Genomic DNA, 20,216 nt, shown 5'->3' on the forward strand with positions numbered 1-20,216 from the left:
TGAACTCATCTCTGACCCTCTCTGACCCACTTCTGATCACAGCATTCACCTCCATTATCTGACCTGAGACACTTCAGCTTCAAGTTTATCTCATTTTCTACAAAAACCTTCCATTTCTTAAAGACTTTAAATACATCAAATTTTTGTTTTAGGAAAAAAATCTCATACATTTCTCGTGTGAGTCTTAGAACGGTTGCTGCTGCAGCAACAAACCTTTATCCCTTTACGGGGGGTTGGCAACATGAATCCTTTTTCTCCAGTCTCCAGTGATTGCTATTGAGTGTCATATTTTCATTTAATTCTAATAAATTAAAATAATTTTTTGTACAATATGCCCAAGTCATCCTAGGACTACTTCTGTCTTTCTTAACATAAGTTGAATCTAAAACATCTACTCTTCTAATCGGATCATCAGATTGTCGAAATTTACTAACCCAACCATTTAAGACGACTCTCTAATTTTAACCGTCACGGGAGATACACCAACCATATAAAAGAATATTCATTTCGCATTTTGTCTCTAAGTGTTAAGCCACTCATCCACCTAATCATTCTCATCTCGACAACACTTAACTTAGCTTTATGCTTCTCTTTTAAAGGCCAAGATTCAGCGCCATAGAGCATTGCAGGTCCCACCATCATCTTATAAATTTTTCCTTTCAATCTAAGCAGTACTTTTCCATCACACAATAGGCCCAAAACATTCCTCCACTTCAACTAACCAACTTCTTGAATTCTACTAATTCTACTAATAACATTCCCATCAATATCATCATCACTTTGAACAATAGATCCAAGATATCTAAAGCGTTTACACTTTTTAATAATTTGATCTCCCATGGTTACATTTCTATCACTAGAGCTACTACTACTAAAATTACATTCCATGTATTCAGTTTTAGTTCTACTTAAATGAAGGCTTTTAGACTCCAAGTTAGACCTCCATAATTCATGTTTTTCCTAAGCTTTTTCTCTCGTCTTATCCACGCAACAAAAAACATACACTAAGGTACATCCTCCTGTAAGTATCCAGTAAGACCATCCATAACTAAAGTAAAAAATATAAACTTAAAGTCGATCCATGATGTAAACCAATAGAACTGGGAAAATATTTGGTCAATTATCATTTTGTTTGAACACAAGTAACAGTTCTTGTATACATATCTTTAATGATAAGTCATATAAACACTTTTCTTCTCAAGAAATCTCCAAAGGATATCTCTTAGAACCTTATCGTAAGCTTTTTCTAAATCAATAAAAATCATAATAAAAATCATCAATAAAAATCATATGTAGATCCTCCTCATTATCTCTGAACTTCTCCATCAAACCTCTCAAAAAATGTATAGCTTCCATAGTAGACTTGCTCGACATAAATCCAAATTAATTATGAGAAATCTTTATAACATGTTTTAACTTATGTTCAATTACTCTCTCCCATAATTTTAAAGTATGACACATCAACTTAATTCCTCTATAACTGTCACACTCTTGTGCGTCTCTTTATTCTTAAAACTGGGGACCAAAATACCCTTCCTCCACTCCCCAGACATCTTTTTAGTTTTTAAGAAAATATTAAAGAGTTTAGTACACCAATGGACGTGAAAAAAACGAGAACCTCCAATGGGTTGAACTAGAGTATGACCCTATACATCAATAAGTACTAACTCCATAAGAGTTTAGTACACCAATGGACGTGAAAAAAACGCAACATATGAGGAAATGCCTTCAATGTTGTCGCGAAAAAAACGCAACATATGAGGAAAGACCAAAATCTCCTAACTCCAGTTTCTTTAATTTCACCACTAACCAGCTCTTGTAGAGTAAAATTTTTTTCTGCTTGCCATATATACAATCTTCAAAAAATTCAGATCAACTGATTTTAAACTTTGAAGCTTATTTTTCGAAAGTAAGGACCTCACACCTTTCTCGCATATATGGCCAAGCCTACGGTGTCATAGACCCGAATTCACCCAGGTTTAACCACATGAATGAAATTAGTCATTTCATTGATAAGATAAAGCATGCCTTCAATGTTGTCGCGAACCATCACCAATGCCCCCTAGTCACCTTCCACGAATCACCTGTGAAAGTAGTAACGGGTCCTTACTTTGCAAGCTGGCTCACAAATATGAGATTCTCTTCAAATTTAGAACATGTCTAACTTCAGAAAGTTTTCAAACTGTTTCATTCAGCAGCTTGATATCAACATCACTCTTTCCTATTATATTGCAGGCTTTATCATCTTCCAAATAAACCTTCCCTAGATCACTCTTAGCGTAGTTTTTAAATACCTCTTTATTGGGGCAAGTATGAAAAAAAACACCTGAATCCACTATCCAGGATTAAGTGCTGACTAGGTATGGGAGTCACTTTGGATTTCACTAGTGCAGACATTAGTAGAGAAACTACTTCTTGTCCACCCCAAAAGCTCTTCATGGAGCTTTACAGTCCTTCTTGAAATGCTCTTCCTTAGCGTAGTTCCAACATTCTCCTCTACTTGACTTAGGCTTTCCTTTATTGAACTTGGATCTGCCTCTACCCGTATTTCTACCCAAATATATTCCCCTGTTATCAACATTCAACACAGAACATGAAGATTCATCATTCGCAAATTTTCTGCGAACTTCTTCAATCAGCATCAGACGCACGATGTCATCTAAGTCAATTTCAAAGTCCCTGAAGAATTACTCACTGTCGTTACTAAGTCATTCCAACTTTTCGGTAATGAAGATAATATCACCAGTTCTCTGACTCATCATCAAACTTGATCCCTACAAAACACAATTGGCTCGTCACAGTGTTAAAGTTATTGAGATACTCTGCCACTGAACTGTCTTCCCCTATCTTCATGTTGAATAATTTCTTCATCAGAAAAATCTTATTTGAAGCAGAAGGTTTTTCATACATCTTGACCAGTGTCGCCAAGAGATCCACTGTAGTTTTCTTATTCACAATTTTTAACGCAACATATGAGGAAATTGTTGATCTTATCAAACCTGGTTTCGTTCGATCCAACACTTCTCATTCCTCCATAGGCATAGATTCAGGCTTCTTTGTGAATCATTTTAGTGACAAGTATAATTTTTTTTATGCAGCAAATCCTCTACCCAAGTCTTTCAGAAAGCGAAGTTCGTCTCATTGTACTTCTCCACATTGAACCTTGCATCTTCGGTCATTGCTCCCACTCGAATCAAACCACGCTGTGATATCAATTTATAAAAAATCTCACAACAAACAATTCCTAACTTTATCAGGGCTTAGAATCAATTAGAAACTAAACCACAGCGCAGAATAAAAGAATCGCACCAATTCGATAAGAAACCAGAACAAAAATTTTAACAGAAGCACAATCAAAACAAACAGAAAAACACACGAGAACTTACGTGAAAAACCCCGAAAACAGGAAAAAAAACAATGGAGCCACATCGCCAGAATTTTTCACAATGAAATTCATAAGGTTTTACAAAGAATTCACATAAGTTTTCTCTCCACACACAAAGAAAACTTACAGGACACGCTCCACAATCTTCACTCTCCGATCCGACAAAAAATCACGTCGAATCACTGAAATCCACCTCCTCGACACTCCTCTCTGATTCGATACAAAAATCACGTCGAATAACTGAAATCTACCTCCTCGACACTCCTCATCTTCACCAGGATGCCCGTGAAGAATAACGAATAAAGAAATAACAAATCTACTGTTTTCGTCGCTCGAATTAGGGATTAAAACCAAATCCCGCTTAAAAACCGCCCCTAGCACTTATGCGCCCAGACTTGGGTGCCTAGACTTCAAGCCCTCTATTCGGCGCCCAATAATGGGCGCTTAAATACCAATAGACTAGTGCATAGGCGTCGGTCCTTCTGGATATGGGTGCATATGCGCCCAAAACAGGCACCTAAGCTACAACTTCACAATGCGTCGCGCCCAGTGGACGCTTGAGCGCCCATAGCCGATGCATATGCGTCGACTCCCTGCATTGCCTCCTCACATCGTAAAAACTGGGTGGATCCACTGAAAAAGATGATACAGGTATCAGACTAGGATCAGAGGGATGAGTTCTTCCTAGAGTAAACATTAATGATAGGTAGCCTAGGTTGAGGCTCTTGTGGTGGAGGTAGAACTAGAGCAGGATCTAAACTGATGATGTGATACACCAACGACTCATAATAATCTCGTGAGAATTTACGCAACGAAGTGTCGCCAAAAAAAGAAGTTTGTTTATGAAATGTTAAATCAATAGAAATCATGTTTCTATTTAAGAGAGGGAAAAAATATTGATATCCTTTTTACAAACCACAATATCCTCGAAAGATACATCTTAATGATTTAAGATCTAATTTAGAAATATGTGGGCAATCAAGAACAAAATAAGTAGACCCAAATATATGTGGTTCAATGGGAAAGAGGGTTGAAAATAAAAATTTACTGTATTTGGTTCTGTAAACAGTAGAAGGCATCTAATTGATAAAGAAACAAACAATAGAAATTGCATCAACCCAAACCTATTTAGACACATTAGTTTAAAACAAAAGAGTTTTAGTTGTCTCAAAAAAATGTCTACTTTTCCTTTAGTTATTTCATTTTTGAATTGAGTATCCACAAATGACGACTAGTGAAGCATTTTGTTTTGTCTCATGTATGTCTTCAAAGGTGCAGAAAAATATTCATTTGCATTATCACTTCTCAGAATCTTAGCTGAAATATTGAATTGAGTTTTAATTTTAGCATTAAAGAATTAAAAATTTAACAGTAACTCAACACGAGATTTCATAAAATAAAACGAAGTCATATGAGAAAAATCATTCACAAAAATGATAAATATCAAAATCCATTAAATAAATTAGAACAATGTCCTCAAATATTAGAATGAACCAACTCAAAACTATGAATAACTCTTTTACTAACTATGAGAACAAAAGTCCAATGACGGTGTTTAGCAAATCAAAACAACTCACAATTTAAATATGATAATTATTGAAACTGAGGGTACAACTTTTTTAACACTGGTAAAGATAGATGCCCTAATAGACAATGAACCTCAAAAGGAAACATGGTGCTAGAAGAGACTATGGGGCGAGGTAGTTTGTCATCCAAAATATGCGAACTCTCAACCCTTACCAATAATTTCTCCATAAAAAAATCCTTAAGAAGATAATAATTAGAAAAATAAAATAAAATACAGAAATTAAGAGCACGTGTAATTTTGCTAATAGATATGAGATTAAAAAGATTTAAGGTAACCTAAGAATAGAAATTAAAGCAAAAAGTGTAACATTGATGGTGACAGAACCAAGAACATTGAGGTAGATTCATTTTTTAAGGTGATGAAAAAAAGATGTTACTAAAAGATGAAATAGTTTTGGATTAACTGTCATGTAATCTATATCACCAAAATTAATGACTCATTGTGAAGAGGAAAGAAGAAAAATATCATTGTTACCTGAGTCAACAAAGACAAGAGAGAGATTTTGTGGATGCTTCCCAAAATTGGATGAATTTAACAAATTCATCTACAGAAAACTATGAGTTTGACTCTAAGAGGTCTCATTAGCAGAGATCACATGAGTTTCACAATGAACTAGAACTCTTTTGATTCTTTCTTAGCAACTTCTGAGACTTTCTCTTTATATGACTAGGTTCATGGCAGTAGTAGCAAAGTGCTCTTGAGCTTTGATTTTCATAATTCATAATTTCGCTTCGATAATTGCCTTGAGACTGAGGTTTACTGAAATTTGTATTTTTGTGGATTATAAGAGCACCAGGTTGCTATACGAATAAAGCCTAAGAACTACTACTCTAGTGTAGGCTTCCAACAGAGAAGTAAATTTAGATTCGGACATGATATGTGATTTGACACCTTCAAACTGAAAGTTGAGTCCATCTAGAAAAATCATAATATTCATTTGTTCTTTTTAAGCGTGTTGAATTCAAACATTAGTACTGAAGGGAAATAGTACATTCAACTCTTCACAAAACATTTAAAGTGTGTGTGATAAGTTTTAAGTGATTAATTATGTTAATCAACTTAATAGAAATACTTGCATATAAAAAAATTGAGAAATATTTTCTCCCAAAAAAACAAATAAAAATTCCTTCATCAACAAAGTCACAATGAGTAATATGACCAGATTGATCAGATTCGACACAATTCTGTATTTGTATTAAGAGTTGGGCATCAACTCTCATCCACTCAGAATAATTCAAATCAGTCTCAACTGGGGAATTATCAATGAGTGACTCTCTTAAGAAATACTCCTCAGGTAGTCTCAAATTTTATTAAATTGATGTCAATTAACTTTTCATCAGTAATTTTAGCCATTGATTAAAACAAAACTATCACAAAATGTTTTTTGTTGATCAGCCATATTTATCATCAAATATTCAAAGAGAATGAATCGCAAATAAGTTGAACCGCCTCCAGATAAACTCCTCAAAACGACGACACGGACGCGACGATATAGTTCAACAGGACAGTCGAAGCTACAGTCGATATAGATCACCCGCACACAAAAGAAGCGGCCGTTCAAAGTGTCCATGCAACATCCAAAGCCCTCCACCTTCTAAAGGAAGGAAATAAAACATCTCCCCTTACAGCAGTCGAAGCCCTACCTCTTAGCACAAGGAGGAACACGAGGAAGTTGAGCGAGAAGAATTCAGGCTTCCACAAGCAAGATACCCATGTTGATCAACCAATAGATATGGACATAAGGATGGATGCAGCTCCTCAACCAAGCCCTTTCTCCATAATAATTGAAAACAAGATGGAATTCTAGCAGCCAGTAATAAGATCCAGAAATCAAGACAACTTCCAGGTAGAGAAATACGACAACCGCCAGGTAAGGAAAACAAACCTCTAGGATCAAAAGTAGATCCCCGGGTACTCCACATTGGAAACTATCAGAGCATCAAAACAAACATCACAAGATAGAAAACTCTTGTGCACCAAGTCAACTAATCACAAGATCTAAGGCACGAGGCCCTTCAAGACACCATCATATTCGGCAGCCAAACTAGGGCACGGGGGCTGGTGAGAGGTGTAGAAGCTCAGAAGCTAATGGACGGAGCCCGAGCCCTCCGGATGATGGCGATTTGAATGACCCAGATGAAGTCGCACTTGTGTGTGGGGAACGAAGCCAAATCGATGAGTACACTATCGAAGACGAGTCGTGTGTGGCTCGGATGGCATGTGCAGGAAAAAAACTCTTTTTCTCAAGTTACATGATTATATAGACTAACGCTACAGGAGAGCATTAAATTAGCGTCGACATTTTGTGTCAAAAAGTTTCGGTGCATATATTTGCATCGGATTTTGCGACTAATTTGCGTCGAACATAAATTTAATATATATTTGCATCGGAAGTTGCGTCGGATTTACGTCTGAATATTCGACATAAATAACAACGAAATTAGTGATGTTGTTTTGGTACTTTTTGAATTGGATTTGAATTAAATAAATCGAATTAAAAGCTTTACTTAAAAGCATTGAAAAAAGTAAACGCAAAGTAGACGATCCAACGCAATAGAGCTAAAAATCTCATTCTTTGTCTCCTCTCCTCCCTCTCAACGTCGTTGGCCGCCAGTCGCCGATAGTCGGTCGCGTAGCTCCCTCCAGCCACAGAAATTTCATCGCAACCTTAGCCTGTCGCCGCTTGTGAGAGGATCGAAAAAGGTAACTTAACTTTTTTTTTCGTTTTTTTCAGATTTTGGTATGTAACATTTGAAGTTTAGGTGTTAGGAATGAATGCATAAAATTAGGTGTTAGCTATGTGTATAAATATACATAAGTATTGAGTGGTATGTATTACAATCTTGCTATATATATACATAAGCATTGAGTGTTAACTTTATATAAAAGCAAGTTTGGGTGAGATTAATGTTGGTATTAGGATTTAGGGTTGAACTAGGAATGGATGGTTGAGTGTTTTTTTTTTCTGCTTGAGTCATTCAATTTTGGATTTAATTAGTTTTGTTAACGATTTACATTTGGAATATATTTATGCATATTTTAGCTTTAGCTTAAGATTAGGTTACAAGTAATGTAGATTTTAGGTTTAGTATTACCTTGAACATAGTTTAATTAAGATTTGATTTTAAGTAGCTATTTAGTTTTTGATATTTTAGTTTATTAACTATTCTATCTAATATTAAAGTTTTTAAAGTGCTCAATGATGTTTCTTTGAGATGATTGAGTTGTGACTTTTAGGATTATAGGGGAGTTGTTGCATATGTTATGAGATAATTGAAGTCGCATGAAGAAAATCACCCTAACTTTTTTATTTGGAGTTGGTAAATGTTGTATTTGTATTGAAATTTTGGAGATAGTATTTGTATAAAATGAGATGTGAGATTTATACAGATCATTAGAACTTAAATTAATCTTCACTTTGATAGAATTGATCATAAAAAAAGATCGAAGGTTGCAGTTGATAAAAAATTATAATCTCAATTTTATGTTTTAGCTTGATAAAGTTAATACGTTTGTTGATGCATTGAATTTAAATTCACTGGCGTGACAATTTGTATTTTATTGTTATACTTCTTTACAAGAGAAAATTAAAAATAATTAAAAGTAAGATGATGATATACAAGATTAATTTATCAAATACATACAGGAAGAGTTGAATTACATGTAGATTATTGTGGTATGTTGACTTATGGTACTTGAATTTTGGTCTTTACTAATGGTTATGTGAGGAGAGGTAAGTTGATATATTATGATCTAGAACGTCGAGCTATTCTAGGATATCTTTTTATTTAACTTTACTCAACCTGTTTTGGCCATAGGTATTACCAAATGAGCCAACATAACCCTTTTAGAATCTATATGGTCTCAATTGGATTTAATCCAATTAATTGATAGCATGGCTCATTTGTTGATTGCATTGTGATTAATATAATTAGCAATTCAAAATATCTAAGTGGAGTCTGCTTGACACTTAATTGACGATCCAATAATCCGACATGTTGTCCATCGAACTAGGTCCGACGAAAATCCTATGGTAATTAAACAATATTATTTATCGTTAGATGTTTTCAGACGCAAAATTCAATGCACGTGCAAACCAAACAAGTCCAACGCTGTGACGACGCAAAAATCGACGCTAATCATTTTTTTTGAAATATTTCGACGCAAAAGTGACGAAATTAACATTACTGACCCCCGAATTACCTCGAAAAAAAGCAAAAATAAATTTGCGCAAGTCTAACGGTAATCCTTAAATATCGTCAGATTTACGTTCGATTTGTCCAACGCAAATTAGCAGAATTTTTGTAGTGTAATCTATATAGATTAAGAACATCTCTAATAAAAAAAATCTCGTAATTAGATCTCCTCTAATTATGTTACCAAATATAGAAAATATATTTACCTGAATTCCTATAATCAAACTTCCTAAAATACAACCATTAAATTTGTTAATTTCCATAACAAAAATAAAAAGGGGCATTTACATACATAGCGCACATTTACATATTCATATCTACACATATAACACTCAATTTTTAACATCGCATCAAAAATAACACTACTATCACTTTTTAAAAGTGAAATACATATTTTCATTCATAGGATTAAAGTACCAAAATGCTATGTATGTAAACATAAAAGTTTGGGTGTGAGATATGTAAATACATAAGAATTGTGTTCTAGTTTAGGTGTGAGATATGTAAAAACATAAGAATTGTGTGCTGCGTATTTAAATTTTTCATAAAGAAACTACAGTTTTGTAGGTTACATGAAATGTCAACCATGATCATATAAAGTAATCATAGCATAATAAAAAAATGCAAAACCAGAAATAAGGTCGCATAGAAAATGAATAGAATAACTATTTATAGCATTTACTAATATAAGCTGAGAGTTTGCTAGTCGCTGGAACACGAAATATTTTATCCAAAAACTTGTCAAGAACACGTGTAGTTTTGCAAGATGCACAAATATAGAGTGAGGAATGAAAGATTGAGGATAGCAATCAGCGGATCACAAACAAGAGGGTGAGAGAACGGAAGTGGTGGGTACTGATGAATGATGGAAGGGATGGAGAAAAGGAGGGAAAGGGGTAGTAGTATTTAAGTAGCAGGAGACATACAATATTGCAGCCAAGAACCCATAATGAGAATATTGTGGTTTTGGCAGCATGCACACTCGTAGAGAGAGAAATGAAGGATGGATTGAGAATGGCAGTGAGAAAACCAGAAACAAGAGAATGGCTAAGAGAAGGGAAGCTAGCTGTGAGGAATGATGAATGATTGAAGGGAATCAAAGAACCTTAGCATAAATTTGCTTTGTCATTTATTATTTTGAAACAAAATTGCACTGAAGGATGTTATAAATATAATGATGTTCAGTTGGTGAAGGCAAAGCCTAGTTAAAATAATATAATGCGGTTGATTTAACATGGAGTTAAAAGGGCAAAGGTAAGAATTGGTTGAAATTTATAATGGTTAACTGCTCCCAGATGAACTTGGCAGAAGAAATATGCATTTTACACGTTAAAGCTACAGAAAAGAAGCAGCTAGAAAACCTTTTTGTACATTCCCTTAATTAGTATTTATGCACAGAAAATTATTAAAAATATACTAATTATAGAGAATTTAATAGTAAATTGATGTTCAAAACTTTGTATCTTTGTTAATGAGGGAAGGAGCAGTCAATGGCACTCTCATTTCCATATTAAGAACAAAAATTTACAGCATTCCTTTTTCCATATTAAGAACATGAAGGTGTGACATATTCTTCTCGTCATATAGCAATCTTATCACTTTCAACACTATCCCACCAACTGGATGTAGAGATTTATAATTTCAAGATTGCTTGAGATATTTAATATATCGGTGAGTTGGCTTCCCATTGGAACACGAAGAACAAACTAAACCATTTTCTAGTTTCTCTTTTATGAAATTCCTATTCATCTCAACATATTTAGTTAGATTACATGTGCAAGATTGTCAGCAATGCTAATGAAAAAATTATTTTCACACTATATCCTCATAAATCTATTTAATTTGAGTTTTAGAACTTCTAGCATAATTTTAATCTGCATGAGTTTGTGTTTGTGTTGTCAGCAATGCCAACTGCCTTTTCCACCCTTGTCAACCACCACCACACCACCTGTAGATCAACTCTCTAGCTTGCGTTTGTGTTGTCAATTGTTGCAATTTCAAATTTTTGTATGTTGGTTGTAGTTTTTTATTTGATTTCCGTAATAAGATTTCAAAATCATAAATTAGTTTGTCAATTTCTTCTGTGTTAAGCACTTCTAGTTTAATAATCTGTCCTTTTGATTGACCATTTTTGTTTCCACAATATCCTTTTAACAGATTTATGCTGAGTTCACAAAATTTTTATTTTTTACATCACAGGTTGCTTTTAGAGAAAAACTTGTCCTTTTATTGGAAAATATTTAGTGAATAAAATCTCTTATATTGGATTAATGTGGTGGTGATAACCAATATTTGAGAGTTGGGAGTGTCAAACATCATCATCCTTCTTCCTTTGATTTTTATGAGCGACAAGACCTTATCTAACAATGATAAATTCTCTTAGTAATGCTCTAGATATGAATATTAACAAGTCTTTCATTTTTGAGTCACGAAGAAAATCAAACATTTGTTCACTTTCTACATATTATTTGAGCACCACAATATCATGACTACATTTCATCTTGAGATGTTGAAAGTAATCTATTTCTAACCAATAAAATTTCATCACATTAAAATATCCAATGACTGAAAGATTACATTGTTTGGTTTTTAAGGGCTCCATCCTGAGCTCATAGATGAGAACAACATTTTTAACTTTTGAGTAAGTCAATTTGACAACTTCCCAAATATCTTTTGCGGTTGTTAGAAACATATACAATACACCAATTTAAAAAATTATGATGTTCCATAAATATGACATGATTATGAAATTTATTTCATCTCAAGGTGCAAACTTTGATGAATTTTTCCCTTAAGAAATTCCTTCACAATCCAAGAGCACTTCAAGTAGTTTCTTTAATTAGCTTGATTTTCACCAATCTTGATGGTCTTATAAAAAAAATAAAATAAATAAAACATATCTGATGAAAAGAAGAATGATATAGAAAAAAATTAAAATTGAAAAGACGACCATATTTTTACTATAATATTTCATAACAAAGAAGAATGAAAGAGGAGAAAATTATAATTGGAAAGACGACCCTAATTTTACTCTAATATTTTATAAGAAAGAAGTGATTATTAAGTGTGCTTTGTTCCATCCGCCAATGGGTGTTCAAAGGAAAAACAACCTAGAAAATAATTGGAAATCGCTAATGATAAATAATTTAAAAATTAAAACTACTGTTCAAAACTTCCTAACTTGGCTGGTGGAAGAAAGCAAAAAAGGCAAAAATCCGTGGCACTTCTCTTTCCAGTTAAGCATGTGAATCCATAGCACTCCTCTTTTCAAGATAAACACATGAATTCGTGGCAAAATTTTCCCTTTCATATAGCACAATAACCCGTGGCTCTTTGCTTTCCTGATTAATCAATTTTAATATTTCTAACAAAAACTCCAAATAAAAAAATGTGAAAAATAAGTTCAATTCGTGACAGAGTAAATAAATTAACCATATGAAACGTATCAAAAATGTTAAATATTATCATTGTAATGTAGCACTAATGTTAAAAGTATGACAAGACAACTGAAATGATGAACAATATTTAAGCACATAATACAAAATTTATAGGAGGGGAAGGGAGACAATATGATAACAACTTAAGAAACCAACACTTGTATTGTGTGAATAATTATGGATAGATTCCTTGTATCAACATTTACCTCTGGAGCGCACACCTCTTGAGCATAAGTGGGGGATACTGTTGTAACAATGTTTGAGAACACAATTCCACCCTGAATAAACAGTAGATTAGCTTTAACGAACAAACTTGTGCTCTAAATATAGACTTTTTCAATTACCTTAAGAGGATTAATTTTGTCAGGAGCTGAATTATCTTGCATTCTATCAGGTTTATTCAGTCGTTGAATGTCTAGCCCGCAGGATGATAACTCTGAAAAATGTGCCGTTCCTTGATATTCAAAGTTGTGACATGTAAAGCAGATTCGGGCAGAATTAAATCCTTTAGCTGCATAGATATCCCAATAAAGAGGTGCCTGAAAGTAAGAATTTGTTCATATCATGGTACAAATGGGAAAAAAAAAAGCTAATAGAGTGGTGCTTGAAGCGACCACTAACAAAGTGAAACTAGGAGATTACTACAAAAGCTGTCTGCCAGTCATGGCAGTGGATAATATCAGGTTTCTTCCCAGCCTGATAAATCAATTCTAGTGCAGCTCGGCTGAAGAATGAAAAACGTTTAAAATCATCATGCTCTCCATAGATTTTCCCTCTCCAGAAGAATTTTAATGGATGATGTGGCTCTATAAAATAGACAGGAAGACCTGCATTTTACCATTCTGCTGATCAAAAAAAATATTTTCCTCGGTGATAAATATATTTAAGCAGAGCTGCTAGCATGTTAACAAACCTTCAACAATCCCCACCCAAATTTTATTTTTGAATAGCTGGCCATCAAAGAAAGATTCTACTGCCACATCTAAGGCCTGCAAGAGTAACAGCTTAAAGTTCCAGTAATAGATACCATTGTTTGACAGATAAAAATACGGAAATCCAGCAAATAAAGGTATATACCTTCATCTCTCCAAACTGGTCATACTGCATACAATCATATTTAGGAAGAACAATTTCAACAAGATGGCCCTTCCTTTGTAGTGCTTTGCTTAGTCCTAATACAACATCTCCAAGACCTCCAACCTTAAAAATAACTCAATAAGAATACATGGAAACAAAGAATATTCATCCTTTCAGAGGTAACATTTTTTAGTATTGTCATTTCTAAACAGGAAAAAAAAAGGTAATTTTACAGGTCGTTTCACTTGAGTTCATATTTTGAAATTTGGCTGCTTCAGATTAACTAGAACTTTCATACATACCCACTAGTGTTGATAAGATAACAAAGAGACCTTTCAAATGGTACTAGATAAATAGTAGATGCGTTACATTTATTCTCTTATGGTATACAATCTCAAAGATCTTTTCTTTATTTAGCATTAATATATGCAATTGGGAATTATATTGTCATATAACTGACTAGCTTTTCAATTGAACTCATTATACATGTTATCTTAAACAAATATCTTTAAAAGCAAATTAGAAGAAAACCGACTTGTTCAGTAAATTTTCTAAAAAATATAAAAAAGGTGTTTCAAAGCTCAAAACATTATTGGGAGTTCTATTAATGAGAAATGTAGCAGTGAGAATGGCCTCACCTCAAAGATATTTTGGCACCAAATTTGTAAATAGCAATGCTCGAGCAACTTCTAGTAATTTTTAGTTTTTTTTTTCAGCTATATCTTTTTTATTGTCGGGTGTTGACATAAGAGTTTTGATGAAGTAATTCTTTTTTGGAAAAAAATTATCCCAAAATATTTTTGAAATATTTTGTCATTATCACTTTGTAATATTCGAATAATTTTTTTGAAATTGTATTTAAACCATGGTATAAAAAATTTTCGAAAATTATTTGCACTTCAATTTTTTCTTTCATTAAATACACTCAACAGAACATGGTTTAATCATCAAGAAACATTAACAAACTACTTTAATCAAAGTGTGTAAGATGTTTATAAGAATCCTAGATATCACTATAAATCGAAGTAAAAAGTGTAGTTAGTTTATAAATTTGGGGAGGAAAAACGCACTATGATATTTGAGAAACTAATATATTTCACATTGAAAATTGACAAATTTTTATTTTGAGATAAACTATGAAACAAAAAATTTAAATATTGAAGACTAGGATGACCAAACCTATAATGTCATACATAATATTATGATCTTTAGAAATAAATCCAAATTTTAAATAAATACTTTAATATTGTCTATTCACATCAAGTACATCATCAAAATAATAAAGCTCATCTTTTTCCTTAGCACTATCATAATTCTCCAAGCTATCAATTCTTGAAACTCACAACAAAAAAAAGTAGAAATTAACTTGAAACCGACAATCATAAGTGATTTTGCTAATGAACAATAGATTACAAGATAAATTGGGAACATAGAGCCATCACGAAAGGTTAAAAATGATGTGAGTTTGACAATTTCTATTCCGACAATTTTTTAGAAGAAAACATCAATAATTTTTTACCCTTTTATTGCCTGCACAAGGCCTATATGATGAGAATAATTTAGAAAAACCAGTCAAATGATCAGTTGCACCGGAACAAATTATACAATAAAGAATAAAATTAGAGTTAACACCTAACAATGCAGTTGCTAGAGAGTTATACTTATGTATTGACCAAAAACATTGAGTAGTTTACAATTTTGGAGATTAAAACAACTTGCGTATGTGATTTAATTGCTCCTTGGTGAAAGGTATTGTATCTGAGTTGATGGAAGACTCGAGTTTCACTAGCAGTGGTTTGATAGGCTCGACCTTAACATTTAGATTTTTTTCTCTAAATATGTGGGTTTACCATGAAGCTTCCAACATATCTCTTTCATATGTCATGATTTTCTACAGTGCTCGCAAAACCATAGGTAGAGCGAATTGGTTTTGGAATCACTAGAAACAAAAGAAATGATAGAATATCTTTGGGCACCAGTAATCGTTATCTTGTGCGACATCATCAAAAGAGAGAAGAGGACAATCCCGAAAAATTGAGTCAATTTTGATCGTGAGTTAGTTCGGTGCTCAAAGCTGAGTAGAGAAGAAGTCGATACCCAGGTTAAACTCGATTGAGTATTTGATGGCCCATTTCCGATCCAGTTCAATTATCAGTTCATGGCACTTGGAAACGAAAGCCTTCTCTGTGAAAACTAAAGGGACAATGGAAAGAAGATGAAGTCATCTTTCCCTCAAATCCCATGGCAACGAAAACCGATAAGAAATCAGCAAAGATGAAGCCTGCCGCCGAAAAATCATAGGAAGAGAGAGGAAAGAAATCAAAAGTGGTGAAATTTCCTATCAGAAAAACGCCTCGCGCTGAGAAGCGGCGTTTGACATCAAAGAATGGTGACAAGGAGCTGAAATTCTCTAGGTCGTGGTAGGTCTAGAACCCTTGACAACAAAAATGTAAGGAAGCTGCACCAAGAGCTGTCAACTTTATCTCTTCCATGCTTTCGGGAGACGTCGTCGTGACTTATCGAGATAAGATCGTCGTCGAGCATAAATGAAGACATGAAATTACCTTCCTCAATGGTTTCAAGATGAGGAGATTAGATGGGAGTTTTGGCGATCTTTGTACAACACAATCTTGTCGATGACTCCCAGATAGTTCTAATCACAACAATTCGTCGTTGCCTTCTCAAGCAAATAATGTCACTTAGCAGGTAGCTCGAATCGCAACAATCTCGTTGCTACCTTCCCATATAATTTTAAAATCAATAGTATCATGAGGTTGAGGTCAGGAAGGGTATGGTTCTGGGCGATTTCTTTTGTGATTTTCGATCTCTGATATTACGTAGTTTTGGGATAAAAAAAAATTATTATTCCTCTTCAATTTCATATAAAATTATTACAAGGTAAATAGAGGGGGATAACTCCAACATTAGGAAAACAATAAAAGCAATCATAACTCTGCATAATGAAAGAAGAAATCATAATTATGACATACTAATAATCTTGAATACCAAAAATAAAAAATACTAGCACTAAAAGATACAAAAAATAAAATCTTTGTAAGTAATCCAACACAAACAAAATAAAAGTAAAACAAGAAAAGATAACTTAAAGGGCTTAACCTATCCAATCAGATCTGACCCACTGATGGCCGCAAAATCGCCGTAAAGCAAGCGGCCACTTTACACAAGTATGCTTGTCAATGTAATAAGTGATTTACAAGAGTACCGCGTATCATTCCCACTGGGAAATACATTTAGAAACAGATCTAAAAAGGTGAAGCTACAATTTACTAGCTAGTTTAACCTAGTTGAGCGTGATTAAGAAAACTAAAGAGAAAAATCATAAATCTATAAGAATTGGCAGAAAACAGAAGCAAAGGAAAACAATGTTCAAATTACTTTGATGTTTCTCCAAGACAGTAGAAGATCATGCCTTTGTAATTCAGATGTGGTGTCTGACTTTACTTTTCTTGCAATTTCTCCTACGTGATTGTTGTCGACCAAGGATGATATTTCTTCTTAAGCTTATGTCTAGGTCAAAAGAAGAATTGGAATCCCACAAAGATAAGTTTCTCTTATCTTTATGGCGTCCCCAATATTTATCAGATCCTCTTTTCTTGATTCTGAGATCCGTATTAAAATATTTTTATCCTAATTGGATCTTGTGTTTAACTTAATCGTTCCACTACGCTTCCGTCGAAGACGTAGATCCCAATGAATTTTAATGTCCTAACTGGCCAGATTAGGAGTAAACGAAGACCAGAAGGTTAACCAACAACATAAACATGAAAAGCGCAGAAAACATATTATGAGAAAGATGCAACGAAAAGCAAAGTCATAAAAACCATCCACAAATCGCAAAGGCACAAAAAATAAAATTATCTACTCATATTGTGAGAGGAAAGACACATGCAAACTCATTGAAAACAAACCTACAAGAAACATTTTTATCAAAATAAAGATGAACTTACAGATCTTGTGAAACTTCTCTTATAAAAGCAACCAAACAAATCTCTCAATTCACCTCTCAAAGAAAAACAGCAAAAAACAGAAGAAGAGACTAAGAACTCTCTTTAAACCCTAGCTTTCATCCCTGAAATCTCTCCAAAAGCTCTCATGATTCTTCCTCTGATCTCCTTTATAAGGCCTTTGTTTGAATTCCTTCCAAGATCATTAGAATTTTGCTCAAAAAAAAATTTCATTTGACGCAGATGAGGCTTGACCATGCCCGATTAGTGGTTACGCCACTCTCTCGAGTTAAGCATATGATCACACCGTCTATTGGCGTAGCTACACCTAGAGAGCAAGGGCGCGGGGCTTCAACAAAGGGGGCGTGACCACGCCCAATAAATGGGGTGATTATGTCGAAAGGGGATGATTTGTGTGAACCCTCATGATAGAGCTTGACCACGCCAACAAATTGGCGTGATCACGCTACCTCCTTGGTGTGGCTACACCAGGCTGAAAGTTCTCAAAGCCTCTTAGTTTGCTCCAATTTGTGTGTTAATCCTCCTGAAACCTGCAAAACACAAATTCAACATTCCAAAAGCATAAAATCATGAAATAAAAGAAAGAATTTGACAAAAATAAAGCATAAAGGATGTAAAAAATTGACGTATGTCACCCATCAACCATCTAACCATTGTCTTTCGAGGAGAGAAGCCAAAACATTCAAAGCCTTGAATAGCTATTTTTGATGACACCTAAACCTATTTGTCATATCTAGGGGTGTAAACGAGCCGAACACGAGCGAGCCATACTCAGCTCGTGTTCGGCTCATTAATATTTCGAGCTCAAAAACTGTGTTCGTGTTCAGCTCGTTTGCTTAACGAGTCGAACACGAGCTGTTCACGAACAAAGAGTCTTTTTAACAACCCTAATAATATAGTCATAAAATAATAAGAGTTTGAGCAAGATTTAAAAATTATTGTTTATATTAGAACATCATTTGAATCTAATTTAATAAATTTTATTCTATTTTTATAATCAATATTTTAATTGATTGTAAGTCTTTGTAGCCTTGTAGTCAATTAGATTTTTTTTTTATAAACTTGATGAGTAGTATTTCGAGCCAAAACGAGCCGAACACGAACGAACACATCTTAGTTCATGTTCGGCTAGTTAACTTATCAAGCGAAATTAACGAGCCGAACACGAGCTTCTTAACGAGCTTAACACGAGCTGTTCATGAACAACGAGCCGTTTTGACAGCCCTAATCATATCTCATGATGCAACGATTAGGTCTTCCACGAACTCCTAACCATGTAATCATCTCCCGCACCCATGCTCAAAACAACCTTCCTTGCATGGTCCATGTACCAAAATCAACAATAGTTGAGTGTCATGACACTTATGATGCGATAACTGAAAAAAAAAGGAGGAATTTTAAAAAAGAGGTGACAGTTTGAGCATAACCATCTCGACACTTCCTTTATAAGAAACGAATGACTCATTTGAATTTGACAAGAAGTCAAGAGTGAGATGGGAGCATGAGACAAAAGGGACGGTGAGTGAGAAGAAGAAGAAGAAGTGGAAGAGATACTTTAGTAAGCATCGTGCAAGGAATCGACATAGTTCGCAGTATTTGACGTGTTTGATTGACGGTGACCACCGGTAGCGTACGTGAGGGGCTTCGCGGTGTGCAGGACAAAATGTGGGGTTGATTCGATCATGATTAGGGCAAGATCTAGTCAAGCACCTCTATGAGCAAGGAGGAGTGACTCTGTGTGCGGCTTTGCATGTGGAAACATTGGGACGACCAAGCCGAGGTGAGCACAGGAGCCTTGCATGTGACTAGCGCAGGTTTGAGCAGAAGAGGAGAGGAAAAGGGAGTCTACATTCAAGTAAAGGAGAAGGGGGCAAACCAAAACTTTATTATGTTTGGGTTATTTGCCATTATTTTTTTATTGAATGAATTATAAAACATTTAATCGCGATTAAAATGTAAAAAGGATCAAGGAATATTTAGATTATGGATCAAGGAAAGATAAATAAAATGTAAATTGATGATTTGAAATGATTTGACAATTTGATTGGCATATATAATCTAAAAATAATAGAATTATTATAGTAAATACATTTTTATGAGTGATATGATTTATTTTTTTTTATATATAAATTATGGATTAAATTGTAATTCTCTAAATTTAATAATCAAGTAAGGGATAATTAAAATTAAATAATGAGAATCACATAATAGTACTAATTATTAATGTACTTAACCCAATATCAACATAAACCTTAATTCACGGCAAGAGAAATCTTGTTGAAACATCATTATCATAGGACTATCCTTAGACTGAATTATCTAGGATGGGCTCCAAAATTATTCTTATCAATTCATTCCTGTTGCATTGCTCATAATGATTACACGATGTACTATAAGCAACAAAATAAGCTTACCTTCGCAACTGGCGCCATCTCAGCTGCGATATGAACAATATACAATCCTTGACTGTGCTTGCAGCAACAATAAACAATAAATCAGATAATCTGATGCAATGGCATCAAGAAATAACTTCTGCAAAAGATGTTA

General features: G+C 34.1%; 1 protein-coding gene across 2 annotated transcripts in view; it reads right to left on the reverse strand.

The window, feature by feature from the left end:
* The window catches only part of LOC110022663 (probable starch synthase 4, chloroplastic/amyloplastic), a gene marked incomplete at its 3' end in the record, with an annotated part of 72,901 nt that overhangs the window by 41,492 nt on the left and 11,193 nt on the right, over positions 1-20,216 (reverse strand). The window contains 6 exon segments of one of the 2 annotated variants that reach the window (XM_020721724.1): positions 12,813-12,884; positions 12,951-13,145; positions 13,252-13,433; positions 13,520-13,595; positions 13,684-13,806; positions 20,084-20,135. In XM_020721724.1, coding sequence (XP_020577383.1) covers positions 12,813-12,884; positions 12,951-13,145; positions 13,252-13,433; positions 13,520-13,595; positions 13,684-13,806; positions 20,084-20,135 — 700 coding nt within the window. 2 annotated transcript variants of the gene reach the window in all.

Source organism: Phalaenopsis equestris, unplaced genomic scaffold, assembly GCF_001263595.1.
Source record: "Phalaenopsis equestris unplaced genomic scaffold, ASM126359v1 Scaffold000202, whole genome shotgun sequence".
NCBI lineage: Eukaryota > Viridiplantae > Streptophyta > Magnoliopsida > Asparagales > Orchidaceae > Phalaenopsis > Phalaenopsis equestris.